Raw genomic sequence first — 22,197 nt, 5'->3', positions numbered from 1 at the left:
GCACTGAGTGTCATTTGCTTGTCAATTAGACAAGAGTGGCAGTCAATAATTTCTTGTGCTTATTGCTCAAATATTGTCCAGTGTCCTTGAAAACGTTCACATTCTAAAGATGGGAGCCATTTTCCTGCTTCAATTGTTATGCAATGATGAGCTTAATATATCTGTTGGTAATAAACAAGACAAAAACAGTGCTCCTTCATGACCCTTTCTTGTCTCTCAACAGCAGAAAAGCATGAATGTGCTCAAAGAAAGTGTGTGTTTGAATGTAAAATGTCCTCAGACACTAGTGATGGTGAAATAAATCAGCTACTACACACATGCACATACACACATGTTCAAATGAAGCTATTTCAGCTGTTTCTATGGGCCAGTGTTGCCTTTCCTTGTTCCTCTGAAGCTTGTAGAAGTCAGTATTAACATTAGAATTAACACAAATATGTTGTTTGTGGACTTATTTATGTTTGTGGCTTTTATTTTGTGTTATAAATAAAAAAACAAGTGGTTGTTTCTGCCACTGTAATGATATTGGACCTTTACAAAGACATAATCTCTGAATGAAGCGTCTCGATTGTTCGTGCGTTTTAATCTTTAATATTTCCGATGCACCGCGAAGGCAACATCCGACGGCTTTCGTGACGTCACGTATTTACATATCAATCAGGAAGTGTTGAGCCAGCAGGATGATTTCTCCTCGGCGGTAGATCTGTGTGACATTAGCGGCGGATAAAGGACGATGTAATGGTGCAGACACCCGCAAAGGAAACATGGAGTTTGGTTTTCTACGCTGTCTCCTTCTCTTCGGCCTGTCAGCTTTGACTTTAGGGGACGGTGAGTGTGTTTTCAGCGGGAGGGACGCGGAGGCTGTTTTCTTTTATTAGCATGTATGCTAACTGTCTGCTAACTTGCTAGTGTATCTGAATCCAGTGTGTGCAACTGTCTCACACTGCTCTCACGCTCACATACACATTGTTAGGAGGATGTTTTTGTCAGCCATGTTGGTGTGAAGGTGACAACATGTATCTTTACAGTATATCTGAACATGCTGCTAATTGGATATTTAAGTAGCAGAGGAAGTACAGAAAGTTTCTTAGCTTGTTTTTCTTTGGTATTTGGTGTCTAACTTTAGTGCCAGGAAGACCACAGACACGTGAGAGCTCTAACAATGTGTCTAACAGTTTGTGCTCTCCCATATGTTCACTCTTCTGCCCTGCAGATGGACAGGTGACATTTGTGTCAGAGCTCTCGTCCAAACCGGCTCAGAAACTATCAAAGTATGGCTGGTATGGCAACGTGAGGCTGCAGAGGTTCCACATACCAGAGGACACAGCCATCGCTCGCTGGCTCTTCTCTGTCACCAAGGGCCACAACTTCCACTGTGGACAGCACAACGTCACCATGTAAGATCTGCCAAGACCCACATCAGGCAAACATCTGGCCAATTTCCTGCCATTCATTAGACTTTAGACTTTAGACTGAAGTCGCAGTCTGAGTGAAAAGAAGCAATAGTAAAAGAAAAAATAGCAATAAATTCATGACTGCGTCTCTCTCTTTCTCAGCCATATCCGATGGGGTGCCCCCCCAGTTATTAACCCAGTAGGGTCGGTGTTTCCTAATGCAACACTGTGGACCCCCGGCCTGTCTCTGATCCTGCCGGTGACGTCACACAGCTCCACAACCTTTAACCTCTCCAGTCCTGCTCCTGGTGATTGGTACGTTGCTGCTCACCTGCCTGAGGATGACGGCCGTATAGAGCAGAAGGTTTGTATGTCGCTGCACACTGTGTGACTACGGTGTTTTTCCAGGTCCCGTTACTTTCCTGTTACCTGAAATTGCTTCACAAAGACTGTTTTGAAGAATGGCACCACTTATTTCACTGTGTTATTGTGGCGTGTGTGTCCATTGTGTTCGTCTGGATTAGACTTTTGTTTTGCATTGAGAAGCCAATCGTGCTCTACTTAACATTCCCATTCACCCATTCACCCCAACCTGTTCCACCGGAGCGAGGAGGAGGAGGAGGATTGTTTCTTACCCAAAGTAGCTGAACCACATTCTGCTGCTGCCTCTTTTTCTTGGCCTCAGTTCATATTGCAGAGCTGCAGCTTATTGTGTTACTAGTCTTATTTTCCAGTTGCTGGCTTTGATCGAAATATTGGGTATTAGACACGGTTTGCTGGATTAATTGAAGTGAATTATGCACCACTTTATACAAATGCACTTGTTTGTCTTTATCTATCAGGGCTTTCCTTCCTGCTCCTACTTCTTCCAGCCTCAGCTGTCAATCAGAAGAGCAGTGGACACACCCATGTTGCGGCAGGGCACATTCCTCCAGCAGACGGCAGCTCCTGACAGACCTGCACGCCTTAAGTAAGAAGTGTCTGTGTACGCTTTTTATTTCCTGTGGTGTCATCCTCTTCATCTTTCTATATAGTTAAAGTTAATGTATTTGTGTCTGCCTCAGGTTGTATGTTCCAGAGTTTGCCTCTTCTGTCTCTTTCTCTGTGGCTGACTGTTCGTCAGGGGAGGGAGCAGACGCTGGGAACTGCTCGCTGGTCCTCAGGCTCAGCTCCAGCTCCCTGCAGCACGGCCCAGTAACGGTGAACTGCTCAGGGATTGGCTGCTCTACGTCTCTGTCTAACCCACCTTGGGACACCTGGTTACGAGTTGTCCTGGAGAGCAACCAAGACAACCGCACCGTGACCTTTAGTATCGTCTCAAACTTCACAGGTGAGCATAGAAACCAACGGCCGCATACCTTAAACATCACGCTTCACATGTTAAACCTCTGTTCTAACCCCCCCCCGTGTGTGTGTGTCTGTGTGTGTGTGTGTGTGTGTCTCAGTGGGATGTAAGCCAAAAAGTGTAGGCCTCACAGCAGATGATGACATCAACAAACTCCGTGGCAACAGCAGCTATAGCAACTCGACACCAGCAGGCAACAGCTCAGTGGTTGCGGAGCCAGTCGCCCCCGGCAACGAATCGGCTTCGCTGCACAACCCGTTGTTGGCGTCGGCGTGTGTGTGGAGCATCCCCGTGCTGCACGAGGAGCTGGATGTCCTGTCGCTCCGGTTCACTCCTGTCAATGGACCCAACGTCAGCGTTACAGACACACACCCCACGCTGCTCACCTACCCCCTGCACACACACGCCACTGGTGGTACCCTCAACCTACAGCTGACACTGAACACTGTAAGTACTACTGAATAACCACACACACACACACACACACAGAGTATTCTGATAAAGCCTGTTACATTTACTTGTTTTGTTCCAACGTGTGTGTGTGTGTGTGTAGACTAATGTAACCCTGGGGAACAGCAGCAGCGTGGTGGCCTGTCTCTCTCCCTGGGCTCCAGTCCTCGAACTCAACCACTCTCAGCCCTGTCGCACAGGTAGCACACACACCTGGTTAAGTGATGATGCCTATAACAACTGGTATGACACTCTAGTTCAGGTTTATTGAATAAGCCCGGCAGCCTTTTCGAAGATGTTTCCCTGCCTTCTGCCAAGTGCATGCTGGGATAGCATTCTTGCACGAGTGGGTTTCCTTAATCCCGCCCCTAATCTTAGCGTATATAATATTGATAAATAGATGCGCACCTGTCTGTATAAACATAGTGACATTACTTTCTCCAACTTTGCATTTTAACCTAAAGCTTTGATTTGATTTTGTTAATTATTTGACTAAATGATTGCTGTGTTCGGTCATTATGAGCCGCCGAATCGTGTGTGTATCCATGGTAATGCCATCAGGTTCAGTCTCTCAGTATGAAATCTTTAGACCCCAAACATAAACAGTGGCACAATAATTGATGTATAAAGAAAATTAGGCACTAGGTTCATGTCCTGCATCAGATGCACATTGATCTCTATTAGAATTCACCTGATTTTACTGATGTCCACGTGTGTGTCTGCAGCTTTATATGGAGGTTATGGTGTTCACGTGAACGCCAGTGTTCCTAAAGCTGTCGTCAGGCTCCCGTTCCCTCCGCCAACAACATGGTACCTCACCCTGCAGCTCACTTGCAACAGGTAGGAACTCTCTTCTGTAACACTACCCTGTTACACATTTGTACTTGTTGTTTATAGTTGGAGATCTACATTTAAAGTACCCGTCTGTAGTTTTGTCTAATGTAATATCTCAGTCTAGTTCATTGTTTTCTGCGTTGTCTAACATATAAATGTGTTCCTCTTGCAGCAGTGACTGTGGCAATACATCGCTGGTGTCTGTGGTCCCAGAGGTGTTTATCAGTGCCTGTGTGGAGGACTGTGGGACATACGGCGAATGTAGGCTGCTGAGATCCTACAGCTACCTGTACGGTGCCTGTGTCTGCAAGGCTGGTACGACACACACACACACACACACACACACACACACACACACACACACACACATAAATATATGTTGCTTTCATTAAAGTCTTCACTTACACTAAAAATAATATCCCCTTGCTGTAGCCTATTGATATTTATTTGGGATGGTGTGTGTGTGTGTGTGTGCAGGCTGGAGGGGTTGGGGCTGCACTGATGATACAACGGCTCAGTCGCACCGTCGCCAGTTGACCGCAACTCTGCTGCTCACGCTCAGTAACCTGTCCTTCCTGCCGGCCATCGTTGTGGCCATCAAACGCTGCTACATCACCGAGGCCTCCGTCTACCTCTTCACCATGTTCTTCTCCACGGTAACACACACATACACTCGAGCAAACATGTGGAGCTATAGCCCAGCAAGGGTTTGCCACTGTCATCACATTTTCTAATGAATAAAATGATGATAAAACTAAAAGCCAGGCTCAAATTGTACAAATATTTTATGACCTAATTCAATGTAACAAACGGCATATTGATGTGATACAGGGATGGAAAAAAAAATCATCTATGTGCATGTATTACCTGCAACTGTAACAGTGTAACTGAAAGGCTGCACAGTTTTTGAGCATCAACAGTGATTCTTCTTTCTCCGTGTTCCCGTTCTTCCTGTAGTTCTACCATGCATGTGACCAGCCAGGTGTGGCTGTACTGTGTATAATGGACTACGATACCCTACAATACTGTGACTTCCTGGGGTCAGTCTGCTCTATCTGGGTCACCATCCTGTGCATGGCTCGCATAAGAGACACATTCAAATATGTAAGACGCCGGCTGTCGCCCATTTCTCTACAGTACTATTATCAAACTTTTCTGAGCATTATATGACATTCTGTGTTTTCCTCTTAATCGTGTGTGTGTGTGTGTGTGCTGCAGACTCTGTTCATGCTCGGGGCTCTGCTGATTGCCATGTCAATGCAGCTGGACCGCAAGGGTCTGTGGAACCTGCTGGGGCCCGTCCTGTGTGCCATACTGATCATGGTCGCTGCGTGGGTAAGATATTCACAAGCGCCTTGTTCATTTCATTTCAAAACCATTAAAGGCAGGTCTGTAGCAAGATTCAACTGAAACAATCCCCCTAAAGCCACAGCACACGAACACTGACTGGTCCGGTCTCCTTCTTTTCTCTTGTGTGCAGGTGTACCGAGGGGTGCGGCGACGACATTGTTACCCACCTTCTTGGCAGCGCTGGGTCCTCTACCTGATCCCCGGGGCAGTCTGCGCCCTGATCGGGGTATGTCTGTACATTTTTGCGGAGACGGAGGACAACTACTACTACACACACTCGCTGTGGCACATCCTGGTGGCCAGCTGCGTGGTCTTCCTGCTGCCACCGAGGGAAAAGGACCGGGAGGCGTTAGGCTGGAGCAGGGGCTGGAGCTGGAGCTGGAGACCGCGGGTCTGTGGGTACACACTCTGTCAGAGCAGCAAGGACGAGCTCTACACTGTCACATAGGAGGAACAGAGACGCTGAAGGGACTGACATTGATTGTTCAACAGCACTACAAAACATTCACATAAGGATGAACGACAGAAACGCAGGGTGTCTGCTTGTGTTGACAAAATCTTCTAGTATCTTTTTATTGAGACCCATATTCTCGTGGGTCGGCCCTTCTCACGTTCACATTCACCGAAGGTTTGAAACTCTTATGATACAGTGGAAACCGCACATAGTGATCACGTCTGTCTGGGTTAAGGATTTCTGTCTTTGTCTTTATTTCTCATACAGATTGCCATTGGTGTATTTAGCACATGAATATAAAATAAATGCTTTGCTACGTATTATGTGACCAGAGTGGCTTCAACCACAGGTGCTTTCTGGGTTCAGAAAATAACTACAGAATCATCTGAACCCAGAACTTAATGCCATGGAAAGTAAAGTAAACAATTCCAGGAGGTTTAAAATGTTTGTCCACATGTTGTCATATAAGAAAGGACCCAGATGAACACTGAAAGCAGACTGCTTGATCATTACAAGCTTTTTGATCCATATTTGCATTGTAACCATGATCACTATAAGCGGTTTCTACTGGATTTGAATAAAAAAAGATCATAAAAATATAGCTTGCAGACATCCTGAAATATTAGCACACACACACACACACACACACACACACACATACCCCATTAACCCAAATCAAACCTGCTGAAACCTCCAAGGTGGTCCGTTGCACCAGCGTAGGTGTGAATTTTGAAACCTTCAGGTAGCACACCACCTGACCTTTGACCTCATGATCAGGAGCCTGTACATATTGTGTATGTACATATTTTACTAGAGTAGGAAATTAATGTTTGAAATATTTATAAGGAATAGCACTTTGTTGAACTCTTTTAAATCTTTATATTCAGCTTCTCATTGAGTCTCATTTCTGGACCTGCTTGTATTTCATTTCCATCTCCGATTTAGAAAACTGTTTCAACCTCTCGATCCGTTCCAGATGCGCTTAACTGTGATTATGTGATTAACTTCCGGGTAGCTCGAACAAACATTAAATTAGTTAGACTGAAGTCCACTTTCTAGCTTTGTTTCTGGGACTTTCAACCATATAACATGGCCTTCATCAGCACAGCAAATTAGCTTTTAGAGCACAAAAAGAACCAGTTATGCTAAACATCTAATAGAAATGATTTAAAGAAACTGCTCCTAATGTCTTCCCATAACATAACTTCAGCTTCTTAGCTTCACTCCATGTTTCTCAGCCAGTAGTCGGCTGTAATTCAGTCGTGTCCACATCTTCTTCTGTTCATGGACTAATTCACATGGACTCAGTGTCTTTTCCAGTCTTGCCTGTCCACTTGTCTGTGTTCTCATCCAAAACCTTTATTACTTTTTTTTTTTTTCACTCTGATGCACTTTCATGATTAAAAAGCTAATGCTACTATGTAATGTACATAGCCCACATGTGTATGAATCGGCACTTCATGAATGTATATTCAGATTTCTGTGTCCAGTGCCTCCTCTTATCTGTATCCTCCCGTATGAGTCTGTGTGTGTGAATGTGTGTGTTTTGTGTCTTGCACCTGAGCGTCTCCATACTTTCTTTAATGTTTACGTGGCGTCTGTTCCTAAGTGTCCCATACTGTGATGTTTTTTTGTTTTCTTTCTCATTGTGATTTTGCACTGGTTCAAATTGAACATTTATGTCATTACGCTTGCACAGCTTTCCTTTAATTGCTGAAATTTATGTGTGTGTGTGTGTGTGTGTGTGTGTGAGAGCGAGAGAGAGTGTTGTCACATTTAAGTACGAAAAGACATACCTTCACTCCGACATACTGTAGCTCTCATGCCGTATAAGGATGGAGAAATGTAACGTTCAATGTGAAACATGATTTTACTTCCTTGTACTGGACAGCTAGTTTTCAATCCATTTAAAAAAAATCCAAACAGCATTATGCCTACCAAAAATAAATCTGTTGTATAAGAGAATGTTTCCTGTTTTTAGTGCTTTTTATGTGGACTTGTACCATTTTTCTTCCCTCAGGCGCACACACACACACACACACACACTCACACACACACACCAGGAGACGATGGAGGAAGGGAAGCGGATTATAATAATCCTCAGAGATGTGGAAAGTGCTTGTTTGGAGTGTTGAAATACACATCTCACTTGTGTGCCCATATATAGCTCACCTCCATTAGTAAATTTGATGGGCTCCTGCTAAGCTGACACAGATCAGAGCAACAGTTCATAACGGCAGGCCTAACTGCTCATTGTTCCTCTGATGGACAAAATCCAAGCTGCAAAGTCTGACATATCCTGAATTTAAGTCCCTACAATGAGTCAAGCTTCTTTGTTGTTTATAATTCAGGTTTTCTGTCGTGTGACATGTAAAATCAGTGGAGAGTTAAAGTGAATTATCAGCTAAAAGGGAACCTTGTCAGTGTATGTTGTGTTTACAGCAGTGACTCCCAACATGGGCTTCAGCATTGAAGGGATGAATATAAAGATTTAATCCACACAAAGTTCAATTTTTCTTTTTGAAATACTGGATACTTTCACCTCTCCACCTCTCCATTGAATAAAGAGGCCTAAGAAAGTTCACACTTGTGTTAACACTTGTGTTACTTCGGCCCATACAGCCAGTAGAGGGAGTCAGTCCAGTAGGGGAAACTGCAGCTCCCACAAGACCGAGGGAGTGAATAACGGGGGAAGCAGACTTCAGCCTGAAAGGTTAATAGTTAGAGATGAAAGGTGTGAAAAGAAGTTTGTAAGTTTAGACACATTAACGGAGGAGAAGGAGAACAGACTGAGCCAATACTTTCTTCAAATAGCGGCTGGTTTTTAAGCTTCTGGAAGTGGCTGTCAAATAAGCTCTCTAATTTCATATAACACATTTCGGTGACGATGAAGATCCCAGTGTCAGAAACTGTATTTAACAATTCATCTGGTGATAAATTCTTTAACAGTCCACGTGGCGAAGCCTTCACATTTAATAAATGCTAAAACGGGCCACATAAAGACTTTGTGCTCAAAATAGACCCAAAGGCTAAGCGGAGACAGAGCATGTGAAGGAAAGAGAAGATAAGAACGAGAGGACGTCAGAAGAAAAAGGAAGAAGTAGATTAGAAAATAAAAGCCTGATCACACATCCACGCACACTCACAGGTTACCACAGCATGCAGAGCTGAGAGTACAACACAACACAACACTGACTGCTGTTGTGACATTTTATTGGGATGAAGAACATGCTTGAGCAAAATTAACAGCGACAACCATCACAAAGTGTAGCTCTGGCATGGAATGAACAAAAAAAGCAAACTGTACGATAAATCACAGACATGCTGAGGCAATTCTTTTTGGCTAAATACATATTTTACATCGCTATCACTCTACTATAGAGGAACTTTCATTCCTAAACCGGCTTATGAGAGACGGAGCAGATTCTTTATAAAATCCACAGAGGAAGAAAGGAAGACTTGGTATTACGAGTGATTATCATGAACAACAGGAGAGGCTTTCCATACTGAGATGGGATGTAGATGCCGGATGAACATGCAGCAGTAAAGGCTGTGGCAAGTAGCACTAAAAGCACTTGTCTCTCGCTCTCTGGGAATAAGATGTGAGGCTGCCGAGGTATGCGTTAACACCTGCGCTCTGAGAGGACGCTCTAATGTTGAAATCCTAGCTGTGGTGATGTTGTAGCGTTGATACGGACAGTTTGACTTGAAAGAAAAAGCCTTAAGTGGTTGCTATGGTGACCAACACAGACAACGGACACTGAGATAATTGAGTCTGACACGTTTTTTTTTTTGTTTTGTTTTGGCCAAGCATCAGCCATGGGAGCCGCCTGCTGAGTTGGTACCTGCTTGCTCGGCCCCTTTCGCATGCCCGTCCTCCTCTGTCACCTGGGCGGCAGCCTGAGCCGGGGAGGGGCTAGAGTGCCGCTGGCGTCTCATGAAAGGGAAGACGCTGAGAGGATGGAGAGAAAGGATTTATTTATTTATTTAAGTAAAAGAAGCGCATAAGTGGTAATAAAGCAAAAGCGAAATTGTTACCTCTTCTTCGTCTCCTGGGGGACTATAGCCTTGGCCAGAAGAGTCTTGTATAGATCAGACTTTAGATATCTTGGGTAAGAGTCCTTTACACACAAACACACACACACACACACACACACACACACATAAATACAATGGCATCGTACAACATTAGCACCATAGTAAGTTCTAATAACCTTCCTTAAAAGTTCCTAAGTGTTGCTTATAGGTGAGAAAAGACTAAATCTATACCATATCAACTTAAAGTTCACAGATAATGTATGTTTTGACAAAGTTTTCTTAGTTTCTCTGGGGAACTGTTGAAGTTAGTGTTGTATGTGGTATCCCTCAGGGGTCAATACTAGGCCCACTGTTATTCAGTTTGTACATGTTGCCTCTAGGCCATATATACAACACAAGTCATGATAATTACGCTGATGACACACAGTAACATCTATCCTTTTCCCCTGGAGATCCAAACTCTGTGAAATCACTGCCTGAATGCATCATAGACAAACAACTGGATGTCCCATAACTTCCTGCAGCTCAAAAAAACGAAAGCGAAATTTCTCGTTACTGATGCTAAACCCTTCTGGAGAACTACCACACTTGTTAACATCGCTTTTGACACTGACTTTTCTTTTCTAGAGCCACATCACCAACATAACAAAAATGATCTCAATAGATCTTCGATTCCGTTTAAACATACTGTATATTGTGAGCACATTGTATCTCCCCTGGCATTAGATTTGTTATTTAAATAAAGTATTTAAATAAGTTTTTTTGGTTGATTCTAGGTTCTTCAGTGTGAGTTTGCAAGATTTGGCTCCTTAAACACAAATCACGTGTACAATACTGCTTTTGTTTTCGTTGTTTTTTTTAAGTATTGGGAGAAACTTCCAAGTAGCCACAGATTTTTCTTCTAGTATGATAATAATAATGTCATAATTAACTGTTATATATAATTGGTGTGTGATAAAAACCATTAGTCTGGTCTATTCAGACGTCTCAGATCTTTCCAGCGCCATATCCAAAGATTAAAGATTCAAGTATCAAACTGAAGCGGGTCAAAGGTCAGACCTTCTTCATGAGAAAGTAGATGTGCATTTGTGCGTCGTCCATGACAAAACGATGTGGGCGTCTGATCCCCTCTAGAGTTTTATCCATGGTCTTACTGTCGATGTTGACCCAACGGGAAGCTCCGGGAGCCAGGAAATTTCTGTGTCACACACAAGAGAGTGGCTGTCATCTGATAGCAAATACAAGCGTGTATTTCTGCATGTTTTGCACGCTTGTCAGCTTACTTGTAGATCTCCTCCACTTTCTCTACGATCTTGGAACTTTCTCCGTGTCTAACATCCTCACAGGCCTGCCAGAAACACAGGTTCTCCGCTAGCAGAGAGACAGACAGTGTGGACAGGTGAGTGTGGACAGAGGTGACGATGCAGGAAAAAGTGATGCATGATCAGAGACTTTTTATGGCGTGGCTGGCCGCCGTGAAAAACCTTGGTCCCTGGTCATATTTCATACAAATCCTTTTCCTGCCTCCCTTCCTCTACTGTATATCTCACCCCTAAAGATGTCTTAGACTTGGACCTTATCATGACACTAATCTTCTCACCACTGGGATCAGAAGATGTCTGAATGCTAATAAGAGCAAGAACCAATTGAAGGTTAATATGAAGAACAATTAACTTCATTTTCTCTGCTTATTAAGGCACTAGGCTTCTCCATATGAATATTTATTCACATGGAGAATAAAAATAAGAAGGTAAGAAGACATGTGGTGAATTCGTTACACCACTTTATCTTTATCAAATCAAGACAAGCCATCAGGATTCAGGCCCCGCACAAACACACACATACACAAGTATATGAAAGTGCTCATGTCATTCTATATGTGGATTATTAAATCCTCCTTACCGCTGAACTCTTTCTCCAGGTAGGTCATGAATTCCCGCCTCCCCATGACGTCATTGAGCAGCTCCATGAAGCTGAAGCTCCAACGTTCGACTCGGAGACGCGTCGGTGTCGGCACCCTGCTCACAGAAACACACCCGCAACACACACCAGGCGCACAAATACATTTTTTTTAGACGTCTGTAGTGGACCGTAGTTTGGTTATAGTGCGTGTGCACCTGTGTGTGTTCTCTCACACTTCTGAATTCATTGTCCAGTGAGCGGCGTCATCTGAGATCCAGGGGTTACTGGGAAGGCAGCCTTGCATAATGGGATCCTGGTTCAGGTACTGCTCGCTGTATTTCACAAAGCTGCACAGCCACACACAAAGGGAGACGTATGCACACACACACACAGAGCAAAAAACACACACACACACACACACACACACTGTATTATTGTATTAGTGCTGCAGATCATAAGAGTTAATGGCCACTAATTCCAACTTGCCTCGGGAAGCGTCCATTAGTGGCTCTTATAGTGGCAGCACTAAGCCTTACGTGAAAGTGTGTGTGTGCGCGTGCTTGGTAGAGACGGTTCAGTTTGGTTCAAGCAACATCAAGTCCATTAGTCCGCGTGTGTGTGTGTGTGTGTGTGTGTTCATCAAACTGACACATACCCTTCTAGGCAGATGGATGACTTCACACGGTTTCGACCGAGGGCTCTTCTACAGGTTTCAATCTGTTAACAAAGGCCAAAGGTGTAAACACACACACACACACACAAACACAAACACAAGGGAAGCTGTAATATACACTCAATAAAGTGAGGGTGCATAAATTATGTATGATGTTTACCTCACTTTTGTAGTACTCACTGTTCTAGATCTGTTAAGAGAAACAAAGTGTCATCACTTTAGGTCACTCAGTCATTTATACAGTCATTTCAATCGTAGACAGCTTGCCTGTGTCTATAGATTATTACCCACACAAACAATGGCTGTAAAAATTAAAACAGGATATATTGTGATAAATGGGGAATGCACAGTATGAGACTACTATACTGGTCACAATAAAATGTTAAGTTATCATCACAGATCTTATTATACTGGACTGCTGCTTGTTAGACGATGTTCTAATCAGGCATGAATCTAATATTTTAATTTAAATGTATTTCTATAATAACACAAACTTACTGTCAAACAATCCCAGCAGCCAGAAAGAAGCAAGAGAGCAATAAAAACAAGGAGAGGCGACATCGATAACAGACGTGTTATCACATCAGATCATTCAGAATAAACAGTGAAACAGGAGGTAAAGAAATGTGAGGATGTCACTAACCAATGTAATTCCTACGCTGTAGTTATTTGGTCTCTCTAGACCCATGTCCAGCACATTATGGACCCCAGGCTGAAAGAAGTACACACACATAAGCACACAACTACCTCAGTATTTGTCACTGAGCTTGTGTTTATGTGTGCGTGCGTGATGAGAACATGCGTGTGAGCGAGCACTTATCCATCCTTGAGCTTTCCACTCCACTAGCTTTGACTTTTATTCTCATGTTTCTCTTTCTTTTTCTCCGTGCCCTCGTCCCTAATTCATAAGGGCAAGACAAGATGGAGTCCCTCCTGCACACCCACTTGTCCTCTGCCTCACCCTCTCCTCCCTCCCCCCCCTGCCGTTGCCTCTGTCTGTCAGTCTCCATCTTAGAGTCAAATGCAGCGCTGTGGTGTTTAGGCAACATAAAGAAAGTGGAATGTAATTATTCTTCTTTTCCCTCTCTCCATTTCCCTTCCTCTCTCCCTCTCTCCCCCTTTCTCCCTGTCTCTGCTGTCCCTGTTGTCAGTTGAGGCTTTCACCAGATGGGTTGAATATTTCATGTAAGGGGTAGAGGGGACTGTGTGTGAACATTAGTGGGACCTCTGACTGTTGTACATACAGTATTACCAGAGTATAGCATAGTACAATATAATATAGTAATATATATTAGTATTATTATAACATTATTAGTAGTATTATTGTAATTTATAGATTAGCTTAGCTTAGTATAATATAGTATAGTATAGTATAGTAGAGTATAGTATAGCGTAGTATAGTGTAGTATAGTAGAGTAGAGTACAGTAGAGTGTAGTATAGTGTAGTATAGTAGAGTAGAGTAAAGTAGAGTATAGTATAGTGTAGTATAGTATAGTATAGTATAGTATAGCGTAGTATAGTATAGTATAATATAGTATAGTATAGTAGAGTAGAGTGTAGTGTAGTGTAGTGTAGTGTAGTATAGTAAAGTATAGTATAGTAAGTAGAATTAGAGTAGAGTAGAGTGTAGTGTAGTATAGTATAGTATAGTATAGTATAGTATAGTATAGTATAATACAGTATAGTAAAGTATAGTATAGCATAGTATAGTATAGTATAATACAGTATAGTAAAGTATAGTATAGTATAGTATAGTATAGAATAGTATAGAATAGTATAGTATAGTAGTATAGTATAGTATAATACAGTATAGTATAATACAGTATAGTATAGTATAGTATAGTATAGTATAGTATAGTATAGTATAGTATAGTAGAGTAAAGTAGACTAGAGTAGAGTAGAGTAGAGTGTAGTAAAGTATAGTATAGTATAGTATAGTATAGTATAGTATAGTATAATACAGTATAGTAAAGTATAGTATAGTCTAGTGTAGTATAGTCTAGTATAGTATAGTATAGTATCGTATAGTATAGTAGAGTAGAGTGTAGTGTAGTGTAGTGTAGTATAGTATAGTGTAGCACAGTATAATACAGTATAATACAGTATAGTATAGTATAATACAGTATAGTGTAGTATAGTATAGTATAGTATAGTGTAGCACAGTATAATACAGTATAATGTAAAACACACTCCAATCAAACACAGTAACAGTGAACGTACCGGAGGTCTGTTGATGAGCCAGTAAGCCTGCTCCTGACACTCTAGAACAATACGGTCGGCCTTCCGCCTCTGTTTGGACGCTCTAAACACAAACCACACTGTAAGTTTGTGTATGTGTGTGTGTGTGTGTGTGTGTGTGTGTGTGTGTGTGTGTGTGCGTGTGCGTGTGTGTGCGTGTGTGTGTACCTGAGTTGCTCTCTGGCTTGCATCACCACAAAGTCCCAGGTGTGGTTGATCCTCTTGTGCAACAGACTGTACCTCTCCTAAAAAGGCAGAGGAAAAGGGACAAAGAGAGAAAAGTAATAATAACATAAGCCTGTTTGCCCCCAGACTAACTTCTCCATTAACTAACACACACACACACACACACACACACACACACACACACACAGATACACACTCTCCTCACCTTTTCATACTCCATCAGCTCTCCTTGTTTCCTTATGTTCTTTTTAGCCAGATAGATTGCTGATGGAACATAAGGAAGAAAACAAAAACTATATAGTTATATTTCATTTGTCATATTGGTGCAATTTCCCATCAGCCCCCTCGGTTTGCCTTACCGTAGTCCAGCTCTGAGGCGGGCCACCGGGTACTGGTCCAGAAGTAAGGAGTCTGTGAAAAACAAGTGGCGTTTTTATTATGTTTTTAAACATTTCTAGCAGAGACCGATAGTGGCAGCAGACAGCGGCAGATGGATGGAGGATTAGGAAGTGGGTTAATGGAGTGGGAGGCAGAAAGGGAGACGGATGGTGACAGAGTGGGAGGTGACGGTTCAGTGCGAAGTGGTAAAGTAGTGGATGAAGGGCCGCTGGGTTTGTACCAGCAAGGCAACATGAGCGTTGTGACGTACCTGGAAGCGGTAGGGCGAGTCGTCAGCCCGCAGCACCAGAGAGCGGGGCTCCTTCAGGGGGTAAATATACCCGTATCTCACCAGCATGACACTGATGTGCAGCGCTTCTGTTTAAACAGCACAGAGGAAACTAATGAGTGGGCTGACATAGGATTATTTTTTCATATACAGCTCCTTTCATTAGGGATAAAGCTCTCACACTGAGCGCACCGAATGTGCAGAACAATAATATTAATTGGCCACCAGCATAATGAAACTAGTATGAAATGCTGTGGGTTTCATTTGTCGTGCATCTTCTGCACCCTGTCAGCGATCTCTCACAAATCAAGGCTCCGGCGGTGAAAAGCATCATCAATCTTCCGTCTCCTCATTTGTTTAAGAGCCCTACTTTTGTGACTGACAGCTACCAAAAAAAGCTGTGTGATGCATTTTAATCTGCTCTTACTCCCCTCCACCACCACCCTGCCTTTTTATTTCTTTTTTTTTTTCGCTGACTGCCTCCTCTCCTTCCTCTCCCTCCTCTCCCTCCTCCTTCAGTCTACTCGGAGCACTTTTTCCCCAACCTTTGTTTTAGTGCAGGTACGGCAGAGTCTCCTGAGGGGAAAACTTCCTCGGGGAGGCTAATCAAACTCAGATCACCAGGTGAGTTAATCACACGTGGATCCTCTGGGGCTCACCCCATTCCTGTTTACTGGAAACAGCAACCCCCACCCCTCTAACACACACACACACACACACTACAACATCAGCTTCAGAGAAAACACCATATCCTGGCAACACACTGGCAACGACACACAATAAGTAATCACAGCAAAGTCACACACACACACAATCCGTGCATCAGTGCAGTTGCTCACCCTCCTCACTGATTATGTATTTCTGGATCAACCAGTCAATTATATCACGGCCTGAAGAGCAAGAGAGAGAGAAAAGAAAGGAATGAGACAAGAAAAGAGGACAAACTTCCTCCCTCCACTCTGCAAAGCACACAGTAGTCTCCAAAATTCACCGCTGCATTATTCATGCCCACTGGGACAAACACAAGCTGCAATGTGCATGTCCACACATCCACGCACACGGATGCTGATGCACACTGACATACAGGGACACACACACACACACACACACACACACACACACACACACCTGTCATGGCGTGTGGGATGATAGTGATGAGGAGCCTCTGGTTCCTCATCTTCATGCCCATGTCAGGGTCCTGCATGGCCACGATCACTTTCTCCATCTATCCGGAGATCACAGGCATGTTGTCACACACAGATGCACACAACCACACACACACACACACACACACACATACACACATGCAGTTGTATACACCATAAATAAACGCAGTTAAAACACTCCTACATGAGTCAAAAATCGAAAAAGACAATGCAAACATTACATGTAGCAGCTTTTTAATAACTTGATATCATCCCTCTGTGACTCACACAGTGCTGTAGCTGCTGATTGATAAGTCACATTATTATTATTATCATCAATAACATAAGGTCACACACTCTCATGCATCCTTACCTTTCGAAAGCATGTCATTTGGTTCCGGTTCCAGCCTCCCTTGGTCAGGGTGTTGATGGTCATCTTGCGGGATGCTTGGGATCACTCGGCCGGAGGAAAAAGTGCAGGACCGAAGTGCTGTCGGGAGCGCGCAGCGGAGCGCGCACTCCACTTTCTTTTTTTTTTTTTTTTTCCATCAGGCCGCCCGGTGCCTGTCGGGCGCGCCCCTGTGTAGATTAGAGGGGATTACAGCATCCCTCAGTGATGGCCAGCATCACGTATCGTTCCTGTACAGAGGCGAAAACAACAGCTCGTCTGTGAGTCACACATGTGTTTAAAATATCAACTATGTCTTTAAAATATTGTTTCCACATGTGGTCCACATGTGAGGAACTCTACAAGCCCTCAGTTAAACAGGACATTTTGTGACATGATGCCAAAAAACACAATGAGACTACTTAATAGTGAAGTTCTTCATTTAGCATCACATGACTGCAAACCAGCAATCTGGTTTAACCTCATTCAGTTTACCAGAGAAGTGTTCATACTAAATATGACATATAAATATAGTATATAAAAAAATATATATATAAATATAATATAATATAAAAAAAGTATGGCACACACACAGAATGCAATGTAAATGCATCTGCCCATACATCATTAGAGTTAATTCTATGTAAGACATTTAAAAAAAGTGTTTGTTGGGTAGTAATTTACAATGTAAAATCGACAATTCCTCACAAAACTTTTAATTGTGTTGTGATTTTATAAACGTGACGTTACACGTTCGCTAAAATAAGTTAATTTATGAATAAATCAGACAGAAATGACCATTAAATAACATTTGGTCTTCTTTTTAGGTAATTTAATGTGAGATAATTTGCTTGTTGGGTAAAATAACTCACAGTGACCTAAACCTCCACCGTTTAACATGTTTTTGTGATGTGTATATATACTATAAATCCCACTTAAAGCTGACAGTGAATCAGTCTTTGTTGACATTTACTGAACCGCACATGCGCTCTGCTGTAAACGTTCACGTCATTTAATTTTATCCCACGCAGGCTTCCGTAGAAGCCGGAAGTGATTGTGTCTTCGCTCTGGGATCGTTCACTACTCTCATCCTTTGCTAATTTATTAACTAGATTCAGCGTTTTCGCAGAGGTAAGAGCTTCACTAAATGTATGTGCTTTCTGTAAAAGGTGGCTATGATGGTAACTACCGCACATGAGACATGTAGCGGAATACAGAACAGTGTTTTTAGCTAACCGTGCTAACGTTAGCGCTGGTTGTAGCAGGATGGAGGAGCTGGTCCACTTCAGAAATATTCACCTACACTTTAAAACACTGAACTATAACAAAGTTTAACTTCACAACTGGACTCTGTCGTTACTATCCTTGTATCGGTGTCCACGTACTTGGTTGTTTTTGTCGTGGACAAGTTACTAAACAGGCTTAAGATGAGTGGGTTGCTGTGTTATAGCTAAATGTAGGGTCCTTAGTTTATTGTAGTTTCTCTCTGCAGTATATAAAACACATCTACGACAAGTAGGAAGAGATTTCAATCTGAGTGAAACTGTCCGATTAAGTAAAGATGAAATAAAAAACAAAACTAGATAGATTAATTAAGATAATTTCAATATTTTGCAAAGCCAAGTCTACAACATGATGCCCATATTGAATGTTGAATATCACAGTCACCTCATTGATTACAACATTTTGATCTTGAACTTTCAACAACACATTTTACTTCATGAAGATTTAAAATGTATGTGATTTTGTGTGGGTGTCTGGCAGGTGGTGATGGGTGACATCCGTCAGTCGTTGCTGCCTCGTGATGTGCTGAGTGCAGCCAAGGAGCTGCTGTATCACCTGGACATCTACATATGTAACCTGGTGCAGTCGGGCCGGCAGCCTCCGCAGGTCGACTCCAAAACCCTGGAGCTGGTGGAGGAGTTCATTCTGCATGCGCCGAAGGACCGAAACACCCCAGCCAGGGTGAGGCATGACCCCGAAATGCATGTGCACCAATGTACAGAATGTAAACACATATGAACAGACAACAAACTGTGTTCTTTCAGAGGATGAGCGCTCTCCAGGAGCTCCAGCTGCTGGAGATCATGTGCAGCTGCTTCCAGGAGCAGAGCCGGGATGCTGTCCGTCAGCTCATGTTCTCCGCCCTCTTCAGTCTCCAAGGCAACCAGGCGGACGAAAGTCGCATGGCGCTGTTAGGCAAGCTGGTCTCCATGGCGGTCGCCGTGGGCAGGGTGCCTATCTTGGAATGCGCTGCTACCTGGTTACAGGTGAGGATCCAAACACACTTATATACTTAAATGTGGGTTTTGTGTGTGTTTTTATATTTCTGCTCAATTTTACTCCTTGACTGTGTGGTTAGTCCAAAATGAGTTCTTTTTTATTTGTTGTATTTCACCTCCTTAGTAATTCTCTCCATGTGTGGAGGGTCCCTTATCTTTATTGTACAGCACTTTGGTAACCTGTTTTTTTAAATGTGCTATATAAATGAACTGAATGGGACTGGATTGGACTTGTACTGCGGATGTACTGACCATAAGCCCCTGCTTGTTTCTGTGTCCTGCAGAGAACCCACCGTGTTTACTGCGTGCGCCTTGCTCAGGTGCTAGTAGACGACTACTGTAGTATGGTACCAGGCTCTGTGCCCACCCTGCAGAACATCCACAGCGCCAGCCCACGCTTCTGCTGCCAGTTCATCACTGCTGTCACCACCCTGTATGACCTCACCTCAGGTACCTGAGTGGGACTGAAAATAGGATTTGACTTCTTTTAAAAGTGTATTTTGTGCAACGGGAATGTCCACTTGTTAAATGTCTGAAAATGTGAAATACTCTGCACCTGCGTGGTCTCTTTAACAACATCTTTGTGGGTGTGCGTTTTCAGAGGAGCTCACCCCTCCTTTAGAACTCCTCCAGATGATCGTGTCGTGGATCCAAGACGACCCCCGTCTAGTCCTGATTACCTTCCTGAACACACCCCTCTCTGGCAACCAGCCAATCAGCTCACTTGAAATCACGCCGTTAGGGGGGTTGGTGCGCTGGTGCGTCAAAGCGCCGCTGACTTACAGGAGAGACAAGAAGGAGGTGTTAACTAATGGCGCCGCTGAGAGTGAGCCAGAGGTGGGACCTCTCTTCTCTACTCTCCATCTGAGTGTCCTACAGGTGTGTGGTGTGTTTACATACATGTGCTTACAGTATACATTTATATGGAATGCACAAACCCCCCCCAGCTCACACAGTGAAGATGCCATTGTCCGCCCCCTTCCACATCCAGGTCTTCATGCTTTTGCCCAACATACTAAATGAGAAGGGGCTTTTCGGCCGCCTGGCGCTGCTCCAGATGGAGTCCCTGGCCACGCTCACCGCAGACCTTTCCAGGCTGTTGGACCAGGCCGACAAACACACGCACTCTCCGTCCGCCGATACGCACGCACTGTCCCAGCTGACCCTGGACCGGCTGGCACAAGCCCTGCAGGTGGCTATGGCCAATGGAGCTCTGCTCTGCTCAAGAGGTGAGACTGAAAAGTGGGTTAGATTTATAATTCAGGAAAAATCCCTGCCTTGTCACAGGTTGCCTCAAAGTCCTCAGTAGCTTCATTATTGGGCCGGAGATAGGAAATTAATTTGACAGATACTCATTGTATGTGCTCTATTTCTTTCTGTTTGTCTCGTCTGTGCTGTCTGCTCAGGACAGTGACATGCAGAGTGTCCACACAGCACACATACAGCAACTAAGACTTATAATTTGGACTTTTTTCACAGAGAATTTAATAATATTATTGTACTTAAAGCTGGCATCTGTAATTGTTTAGTTACAAATGGTCAATCCATTTATAAATTATTATTATTCATTGTAATAATTATTGCAGTGCTTGTCTGATCATATCGTCCTGGTTGACAGAGAAGGTTAATTCAAAACAGAGCCTGAACACATGGAGCTACACATTTAACACCATGTTTGTATTTTCATTCATAAGAATTAAGCCTTAAAGGGTTTCCTACCTAGTGAATCTTTATAGGGAGTGAAACTCCAGCACAGCATCTCCACCTTCTTTGGCTTACACCTGCAGAGGGCAACCATGTGTGACAAGCTGCAGATCTGACCTTACCTGACCCAATAACTAAATGAGTAACTTGGTTTAACTGCTTGTCAATGTGTCATCCTGCTCTGGTGATATTTGAGAGCTGATTTTGTGCTGCTTTGTCTCTACAGAGGACCTGAGAGCCATCTGTTCGCGCCTCCCACACAACAAGTAAGAGCTATTATCTGTAAATTAATCATCTGCACTGTTTATTTGGTTTCAGATAGATAGATATAGGCATCAGCCTCAGGGTTATGTCTCCATGGTAACGTGGCCCACAGTGTGGCTTTCAAATTCATTCCAGTAAATAAAGGTCAAGACATATACTCTTAATTTCTGATGCCATTTTAGGCCACTTTTCCTTGAAAAATTGTGCTGTTTTCTGTTGCGTATATCGATTTGAACACATCTCTCTCTCTCTTTCTCTTTCCTCTCTTCTTCGTCCTCTGTTTGTGAACGTGTATCTCCAGTTTGCTCCAGTTGGTGCTGTCCGGCCCAGTGATGTACTACAACAACATCCACAACCCTCCGCTGGCCTTCAGCCCGCACGCTGCCCACTCCCCCATCGCCTCACACCCCACACACCCTGCACACACCCCTCACACACCCCTCGCCACCCATCCCTCCTCTCACTCTCAGTACCCCGCTCAGCCTTTCATGACGGGCATGCCCTTCCCCTTTCGACCCAGCCACTAGAAGAAATAATGCTCCAGCTTGTTTGCGGGTGTGAAGCTGTGTGTGTGTGTGTGTGTGTGTGTGTGTGTGTGTGTGTGTGTGTGTGTGTGTGTGTGTGTGTGTGTGTGTGTGTGTGTGTGTGTGTGTGTGTGTGTGTGTGTGTGTGTGTGTGTGTGTGTGTGTGTGTGTGTGTGTGTGTGTGTGTGTGTGTGTGTGTGGATGTTGGGCTGTGAGGGTTGTTTGTTTTCTGTTTTTGTTGGTGTGCATGAAGTGATGTGTGATTGAGTAATAAGCAGATCTGCTCGCTAAAAGTCTGTTTGTCCAATAAATATTTTTTTACCTCACTCCGTCGGTGCTGTTCTTTATACCGACCACT

The 22,197-nt window shown here is 43.5% G+C and overlaps 3 protein-coding genes across 3 annotated transcripts; 2 read left to right on the top strand and 1 right to left on the bottom strand.

Annotated features, from left to right (window-relative positions):
- Positions 1–671: 671 nt before the first annotated feature.
- Positions 672–6,717, top strand: pgap6 (post-glycosylphosphatidylinositol attachment to proteins 6). The gene is made up of 13 exons (XM_070845115.1): positions 672–828; positions 1,214–1,397; positions 1,557–1,758; positions 2,237–2,364; positions 2,459–2,724; positions 2,840–3,186; positions 3,293–3,389; positions 3,915–4,029; positions 4,196–4,338; positions 4,501–4,679; positions 4,981–5,127; positions 5,242–5,358; positions 5,504–6,717. Exons 1-13 carry the CDS (start codon positions 765–767, stop codon positions 5,819–5,821), a joined length of 2,307 nt encoding a protein of 768 aa, XP_070701216.1. The 5' UTR covers positions 672–764; the 3' UTR covers positions 5,822–6,717.
- Positions 6,718–9,640: 2,923 nt separating this feature from the next.
- rgs11 (regulator of G protein signaling 11) lies at positions 9,641–17,113 on the bottom strand. Its single transcript, XM_070844780.1, has 17 exons — positions 17,051–17,113; positions 16,661–16,757; positions 16,372–16,422; positions 15,515–15,621; positions 15,225–15,276; positions 15,071–15,129; positions 14,848–14,924; positions 14,662–14,743; positions 13,084–13,152; positions 12,601–12,624; positions 12,423–12,484; positions 12,001–12,114; positions 11,768–11,883; positions 11,149–11,236; positions 10,925–11,063; positions 9,866–9,948; positions 9,641–9,779 (listed from the first exon to the last, which is right to left on the bottom strand). Exons 1-17 carry the CDS (start codon positions 17,111–17,113, stop codon positions 9,641–9,643), a joined length of 1,422 nt encoding a protein of 473 aa, XP_070700881.1.
- A 1,722-nt stretch (positions 17,114–18,835) lies between these two features.
- Positions 18,836–22,165, top strand: ints15 (integrator complex subunit 15). The gene is made up of 7 exons (XM_070845319.1): positions 18,836–19,030; positions 19,114–19,335; positions 19,632–19,797; positions 19,949–20,226; positions 20,339–20,576; positions 21,278–21,317; positions 21,617–22,165. The coding sequence occupies exons 1-7, from the start codon at positions 18,836–18,838 to the stop codon at positions 21,840–21,842; spliced, it is 1,365 nt and encodes a 454-aa protein (XP_070701420.1). The 3' UTR covers positions 21,843–22,165.
- Positions 22,166–22,197: the final 32 nt, after the last annotated feature.

Source organism: Pempheris klunzingeri, chromosome 15 (assembly GCF_042242105.1).
Source record: "Pempheris klunzingeri isolate RE-2024b chromosome 15, fPemKlu1.hap1, whole genome shotgun sequence".
Classification (NCBI taxonomy): Eukaryota; Metazoa; Chordata; class Actinopteri; order Acropomatiformes; family Pempheridae; genus Pempheris; species Pempheris klunzingeri.
The sequence above is the reverse complement of the archived record's forward strand: the minus strand, read 5'-3'. Positions and strand labels throughout refer to the sequence as shown.

Excerpts from the sequence above, each read along its gene's own strand:
- rgs11 (XM_070844780.1), bottom strand. The coding sequence starts at position 17,113 with ATGACCATCAACACCCTGACCAAGGGAGGCTGGAACCGGAACCAAATG. Across the intron at positions 14,744-14,847 it reads CAAGCCAGAGAGCAACTCAG|AGCGTCCAAACAGAGGCGGA; the intron begins GTACACACACAC and ends GTTTGTGTTTAG. Across the intron at positions 11,237-11,767 it reads CCTGGAGAAAGAGTTCAGCG|CGGAGAACCTGTGTTTCTGG; the intron begins GTAAGGAGGATT and ends TCTCTCTGCTAG.
- pgap6 (XM_070845115.1), top strand. The coding sequence starts at position 765 with ATGGAGTTTGGTTTTCTACGCTGTCTCCTTCTCTTCGGCCTGTCAGCT. Across the intron at positions 1,759-2,236 it reads ACGGCCGTATAGAGCAGAAG|GGCTTTCCTTCCTGCTCCTA; the intron begins GTTTGTATGTCG and ends TTTATCTATCAG. Across the intron at positions 2,365-2,458 it reads GACAGACCTGCACGCCTTAA|GTTGTATGTTCCAGAGTTTG; the intron begins GTAAGAAGTGTC and ends TGTCTGCCTCAG.
- ints15 (XM_070845319.1), top strand. The coding sequence starts at position 18,836 with ATGGGTGACATCCGTCAGTCGTTGCTGCCTCGTGATGTGCTGAGTGCA. Across the intron at positions 19,031-19,113 it reads ACCGAAACACCCCAGCCAGG|AGGATGAGCGCTCTCCAGGA; the intron begins GTGAGGCATGAC and ends GTGTTCTTTCAG. Across the intron at positions 19,336-19,631 it reads GCGCTGCTACCTGGTTACAG|AGAACCCACCGTGTTTACTG; the intron begins GTGAGGATCCAA and ends TGTGTCCTGCAG.